At 44.9% G+C, this 6,881-nt stretch overlaps 1 protein-coding gene across 1 annotated transcript in view; it reads left to right on the plus strand.

The window, feature by feature from the left end:
• esama (endothelial cell adhesion molecule a) overlaps positions 1-6,524 on the plus strand; it is a 39,078-nt gene extending 32,554 nt beyond the window's left edge. The window contains exons 5-7 of the mRNA XM_018755016.2: positions 2,063-2,185; positions 2,495-2,624; positions 3,088-6,524. Coding sequence (XP_018610532.1) covers positions 2,063-2,185; positions 2,495-2,624; positions 3,088-3,547 — 713 coding nt within the window. The 3' untranslated portion in view covers positions 3,548-6,524. The remainder of the gene's footprint in view (positions 1-2,062; positions 2,186-2,494; positions 2,625-3,087) is intronic.
• The last annotated feature ends 357 nt before the right edge of the window (positions 6,525-6,881 follow it).

The raw sequence follows: 6,881 nt of genomic DNA on the forward strand, positions 1-6,881 counted from the left end.
TGGAAGTCTGTCTTCAAGTCGCTTTGGGGAAAAGCATCTGCTAAATAAGTATAAATAAATCCTTGTGCTTTTTCATCTCATAAGCTGTGACCTGTGTGTCACGTTCCCAGCTCGGAAATACAGTACATCGTTTTTTGGTTGCTTAATTGAAGTAAATTAATTGCGATGGGATCATGACAGCAGCATGCCTTCTTATTCTAGACTTGCTTTACTAGAAGGAAGGATTCGGTGGTTATGCACCGAAAATGTTACAGGCCCAGTGTAATTATTGCAATATGTAATATGTACGGAAGAGCCCAGCGAGGTGCATATTGTGCTTTCAAATCAGCGCAGCCTGGACACGTCTTTGGAAAATTGCGCTCAAACTGTCAGAGAGCGGTAGAAACTGGTTACTTGATAGGTGAAAGAACTCACGGTCTTACCCCAATTTGCTTCTGCCTCTGCGCGCAGCTGGAACGATCCGTTGTCACTGGCAACGGCAACAGCCTCGTGTCTTTTTTTTTAATGGAACTATTTTGATGAATGGTGAGTATGCTTCTGAACATCGGTGGTTTCTACAATACCTTAAATAACTATTGATTTACTGAAGAGCTCACTCGCGTAATTTGGCACATGTCCTTTTTTATTTGCTAAGCTCTGAAATTTACTGTTAGTCTGCAGATGGGTAAAATAATCTTGAGAAGCAGCGCACTGCTAACCATTGCGACGATAACTGCTATGAGAAATCTTTAGGTCGGTATAATGGTGTTGCTATCTGGGGGCTAATTGAGCTGAAGCGCTGGATGTTCATTCGCCAGCCCTCCGTCTTTTTGATTAACATCCAAATGTGCTCCCGGCCATGTCCACAGCACATAAACATCCCAAGAAACGCTGAGCATGCATAGGGAGGCTCGCGGTGTAATATTGACTTTGTTGAAAGTAGTTACACTTTTTTTGTATCGTAGTGGAGGGGGGCGCAGTGGGTTGGACCACAGTCCTGCTCTCCAGTGGGTCTGGGGTTCGAGTCCCGCTTGGGGTGCCTTGTGATGGACTGGCGTCCCGTCCTGGGTGTGTCCCCTCCCCCTGTGTTGCCGGGTTAGGCTCCGGTTCCCCGTGACCCCGTATGGGACAAGCGGTTCCGAAAATGTGTGTGTGTATCGTAGTGTATTTTGTATGTTTGTGTTCATTTGTCTTTGCTTTGGAAATATGAAGGCAGTTGTGAGAAAGTATTTGCCCCTGCTGGGAACCGGTGCTGGTGCGGCAAACGACTGGTCCGAGAAGTGCCGCAAGTCACACGGTGCAGATGCACTAACGCTGTTTAAACACCTAAAAAGACCAGATCTGATCTTTCATGTGTTGATAGGTTGTGGCAATGAGTGAATGTTGGGCACTTCTCTGTTGACGTCTGCATCATCAGGGTTTAAATGTAGTGCGAGGTGAAAGTGGACACTATGGATCGCAGCTTAGTAGGATTTTTTCCGGTTGCTGCCGCTTTTTTTTTTTACTTATTTACGGACTAACCGAACAGCCCGTCTGCACCACAAGTCACCAACACTCCGTATACATCCCACATCCTGACGTGAACTTTGCCCGGCTTCTTTAATCTGTTCTTTTGTGGGATTCAGTATCGGGTTGGAACCAGGGCAGCAGATGGCACCTATCTGGATGTGGCAGCAAGCGCCAACAGCAGCATCCTCATTCCTGAAAAATATCTGTGTTGAGCGGTCAGCTATTGCACAGAGCACCGGCGTCCAGTTCATTGGGTTCATTCTTCCCACAGCACCGTGCCGAGGGCCCAGCTCCCGCATTCCCCCTCCATGTACGGCTTATGGATGTTCGGCTGGGCCGGTCGTCTCACATGAACTCACTTCGCTGACCTGTGCTGCACTTTAAAAATCGCGACATTAACAGTGTGTTTGGCAAATTAGTCCCTGAAAAGAATCCCGTTGTCATCTTTACATAGATTATGTAAAACCACTTGTTTTGTTCGTGATTCTATAAAACAAATGAGAAAGCATGCCGTCCACCGCGGCACCGCTGCCTGATGACGCGATGAGCCGGCTCCTCCTTATTTCATCTGCAGATGAGAAGCAGGGCACGCTCAAGCTCAACAACCTAACCAGCGACATGTCAGGGAAGTACATCTGCACGGCCAACAACACAGCGGGCTCCGAGAGCTGTTACATCGAGCTCAACGTCTCCACTGGTATGTACTGTGAGCTCGGGAACGGCCCCTTTCCTCGTTCTGCCCTGCGTAAGAACTCAGCACAAAGAAATACAGCTAGTTCTGCTGCAGAACACGATACGTGCGTTCCCGAAAATGCTCGCATTATGCAAATTAGCAGGACTCATGGGGAAAGATGGGATCAGGAGCCCAAAAAGTGACCTCTGAAAACTTGTACCTGGGGTGGCCGCCATGGCTAATTCGAGTGAAAATGTGCCGTAGCTTGAACAGCACGAGGGGACAAGGAGAGGACCTTAATCACATCGGTGCTTTTTCTCCTTTTTCCAAAAGCAACCAACGCGGGGGTGATTGCCGGGGCCACGGTGGGCGCCGTGTTGGGCCTCATGGCTATCGTCCTGTTCCTCATCTTCATCCTCAGGAGGAAGAAGGACTCGGAGGATGACATGGCCAACGACATCAAGTGAGATGGCAGATCGGTTTTCTGTCTAAAGAGCTTTAATTTTGGCTGGTGCTTGTCTGCATGTTTGGGGTGTCTGTGTGATTTGCATGGAGGGGCAGCTAGTAGTGTAGTGGTTAGAACCGCTGCCTTTGGCCCCAAAAGGATGCAGGTTTGAATCCCACCTCCAGCTGTTGTGTCCTTGAACAAGATACCCTGAATTGCTCCAGTAAAGTTACCCTGATGGATAAAGAGGTAAATAATTGTAAGTAGCTTAACGCTAAGTCGCTTTGGAGAAAAGCGTCAGCTACATGAAGAAGTGTGTGTCTCTCTCTCACACACACAATCAGAGAGAAAGAAAGAGCCACGTTCAGTTAAGACGTACTGTTAACGCTTAAGAGGTACAATGATGTACAATGTAAACAGGTAAGAAAAATGTCAGGTAAAGGTAAGAGGTGAGACTCACCAGCCCATCTGTGTGTCGCAGGGAGGATGCCCAGGCGCCCAAGCGAGTTTCCTGGGCAAAAAGCGGCACGGGATCCGATATCATCTCCAAGAACGGCACCCTGTCCTCCATCACCTCGAGCCCCCATCCGCAGGACCACCTTCACAACCACCACTACCGCCAGCAAGGCGTCTCCGACACGGCTTCCATCGTCACCGCCACGGGCAGCACGGCGGGTTATAGGTCCCGCCCTGGAGAGGCCAGCCCTGCCCTGCACACGGCGCGCGGGCACAACACCTACACCACTATGCCGCGTGGATCTCCTGGACCCCCCAGCAGCAATGGAGGCTCCGTGCATAGACCCGAGCGGGCTCAGCCTCAGGCCCCGCGCCCCCCACCGGCACCCACCATTCCCACTGGCGTTACTGCCTCTAATATATGCCGCATGGGCGGGGTGCCCATCATGGTGCCTGCCCAGAACCAGGCGGGGTCCTTGGTGTAGCTCCGTCCGCTTCGGACAGTTGCTCGTGTCTTCTGTAAACTGTTATGCAAAGTGACTTTCGGGGAGATTCATGGACGCAAATGTACTACTGCAGTGGGAAACAGCCGATGTTGAGGAAGATTATTTAAATGTGAATAGAAGGCCGTACAGAAAGAGCCTGAGTGCTGTTGCATGATGTGATTTATTTCATTGATGAACACAGAGAATGCAAAGGTTTTTATTTGATTTTTTTAATAACCTGAATGTATAAAATGTGTAGATATCAATTTAATATTCCTGTATGTTTTCACGTGTATTTACTTTGTATTTTGTACGTATTTTATTTCTTTTAAGGGTTCTTTAGTTCCATTGTAAGAATCTCACCATTAGTTGGATGATGTGGTGAATGAGATGTGTGCTTGGCTTAATTTGACATATTTTTGCCGTAAAAGGAAAAGTAGGTTTGCATGTTGATGTGCCATGTTAAGCCTGAGTATTACACCACCCAGCAGTGTGTGTGACACACAGGGGCCTCCTTATCCACTGAGGTTCCAGCGGCAGCTTTCAGAATCTGTCATCCACTCATAAGTATAATTAGTGATTATGAAAAGCTTCAGATCACTGCTTTTGGGTAACTTGCATCCAGAGATTTAGGTATTGGAACATGGCTGATGCTCTGGGGTCTCTCTCTCTCTCTCTCTCTCGCACACACGCGCACACACATACACAAAACCCGGGTCGCACTCCGGAAGAGTATTGAGGCAGAACTATTTTCACCTAATGATGTCCAGCAGGTTGGCAGGATCATAAAGTGATAATGTCTGTATTTATTTTTTTGGAAAATAATTTATCACAGCTGTAATTAAATCTGATTTCATATTGTAATCCCATTGCTTGTCAGAAAGAACCAAATGCCTTTGCTTTGCCTTTATGTACCTTGACCAAAATTAAGCCAATGTTTCTGAATATTTCTTGTTTTGCTTTGTTATGTTCAATATACAGCTAAAATGAATAAAACAATGTTTTTAGAATACATGATTATGTTCAATATATGCATACTAGTTGAAATAACGTGATGATGATCTTTACTAATATAGTAGCCACTTTGAATACTAACAAAGAAGCATATGACTAATGCTGACACCATGAACATTGCTGACATTTCTCATTTTTATTATTATTTAATGGAAATTTGGAAACAATTTAATCTTGGCACAACGGCTGTTAAACTGAATATATGAAAATTTAATTTTAAAACTAGTGTTATATTTTTAAAACAACCATTTAAAGGAGCAACCCAGCTGGTTTGCATACCCATTTTCTGTAGGTTTGTCATAAAGACTTTTTAGTACTTGTAAAACTCGTTTATCTAAAATATAAAGCAGGGAAGGAAATCAATGTTTAATATTCTCACTTTTCTATTTTACTAGAAACAAAAGATTAGTATCAAGCAGCGAAAAACAAATGCAACGTATTAGGCCGTCTGATTATTTTTCATCAAAATATTGACGTATTTACTGTTTACTGTTATGACATAGATGCAAGAAACTTTTGGAAAATTAAAACCATTTTACCAGGACACATTCCAATAAATATGGACAGAGCGACATATATAACGTTTTCCTGTTCGATTTTACTGAGGACAGGTTATGTGTTTATTAATATATGTGTGGATGTCAATAGAAAAAAAATGAACAAGTTGTATTGCTATATCATTTGACTTGTATGATCTTTGCAGCCAACACAATGTTAATGTACAGTAACTGTAGAACTATGAAACTTATATGTATATGGTGTCAAGCTTCTCCCTTGTAAGCATTTTTAATTAAAACATATGGCTGGAAAAATTGTGGTTTACATTTTTGCGCTGTACTGACAGTTCCAAATGTGGCCACCAGATGGCAGTATCTCCGGGTCTATCGCCAGTGTGGGATTCTCTGCTTCATGATTGTTTCATCCCTAAGGAGCCGTTTATTAATTCATCTTCATATTACGTTTGCACAACATACCACTCTATTTTCTAACTCAGACATAAAAATTTACACATTTATTCCTGTGTTCAACTACCTTTCTGGGCATAACTAAAAGCCTTGAAGAATGCCATGTTTTCTCCATTCTGTTTCATTTTCATATGATTAATACGATTCTATATGATTAATTATCTTTGGTGTAGGTTAATATTTGGGTTTTGATTGGCCTTCTATCGCTGATGGAAGCATCTCACAAGGCTTATGAATAAAATGTTTAATGTTCACTTGTAAATAGTGTTTTAAGTCTTATAAAGCCCATCTTACACTTAATGACATGTGCAGCATGAACAGATTTTCCACGGCAATTCATCAGTGATGTTTCGTGCCCCCTTCTGGCCGGCATGGAATTGCAGGTCTGATTTTTTTCCAGCGCACTGCTGCCCTCTGTCAGACATGATTGGTATTACACCTAAGTACAATTGAACGTTTATTATTTCAGCGCTACAGACTAGTGATTATTATATAAATGTGTTTATCTGCCTTCTTTGTCTAAAGCAACTTACAATGTTGTTCGTGCACTGAGCACTTATACAGCACAGCTGTTTTTACCGCAGCAAAATCAGGGTAAGTACTGATAGCAGGAGACTGAAACCCAGAACATTCTGATTGCACAAGGACAATTGAACTAGAAGGGCACCTGCAACCCCCTGCGATGAAACATAATCACACAAAATCAGACATTCATCAATCTGCCTTGGTGCTCAAGCTACAGCACAGTTTGCTATCCGTTAAATTGATCATTTTTATAAAATTCCTGAAGATTTCCGGGGGTGCGATAAGGATGTTTGGGATACAAGTACATTCATTACTGTCTGTTACACACTGGCACTGCAGTCAGCGATCATGTCATCTGTGCATAACAGATCACCTCCCAAATCTGCCATATATTTATCTAAAATCTTTGTATTTTGTATCTTTGTGTATTTGTATCGGGGGTGTGGTGGCGCAGTGGGTTAGACCGGGTCCTGCTCTCCAGTGGGTCTGGGGTTCGAGTCCTGCTTGGGGTGTCTTGCGATGGACTGGCGTCCTGTCCTGGGTGTGTCCCCTTCCCCCTCTAGCCTTATGCCCTGTGTTGCCGGGTAGGCTCCGGTTCCCCGCGACCCTGTATGGGACTAGCGGTAAAGGGGGTGCAGTGGCGCAGTGGGTTGGACCACAGTCCTGCTCTCCGGTGGGTCTGGGGTTCGAGTCCCGCTTGGGGTGCCTTGTGATGGACTGGTGTCCTGTCCTGGGTGTGTCCCCTTCCCCCTCTAGCCTTATGCCCTGTGTTGCCGGGTAGGCTCTGGTTCCCTGTGACCCCGTATGGGACAAGTGGTTCTGAAAGTGTG

Source organism: Scleropages formosus, chromosome 4 (genome assembly GCF_900964775.1).
Source record: "Scleropages formosus chromosome 4, fSclFor1.1, whole genome shotgun sequence".
NCBI classification, from domain to species: domain Eukaryota; kingdom Metazoa; phylum Chordata; class Actinopteri; order Osteoglossiformes; family Osteoglossidae; genus Scleropages; species Scleropages formosus.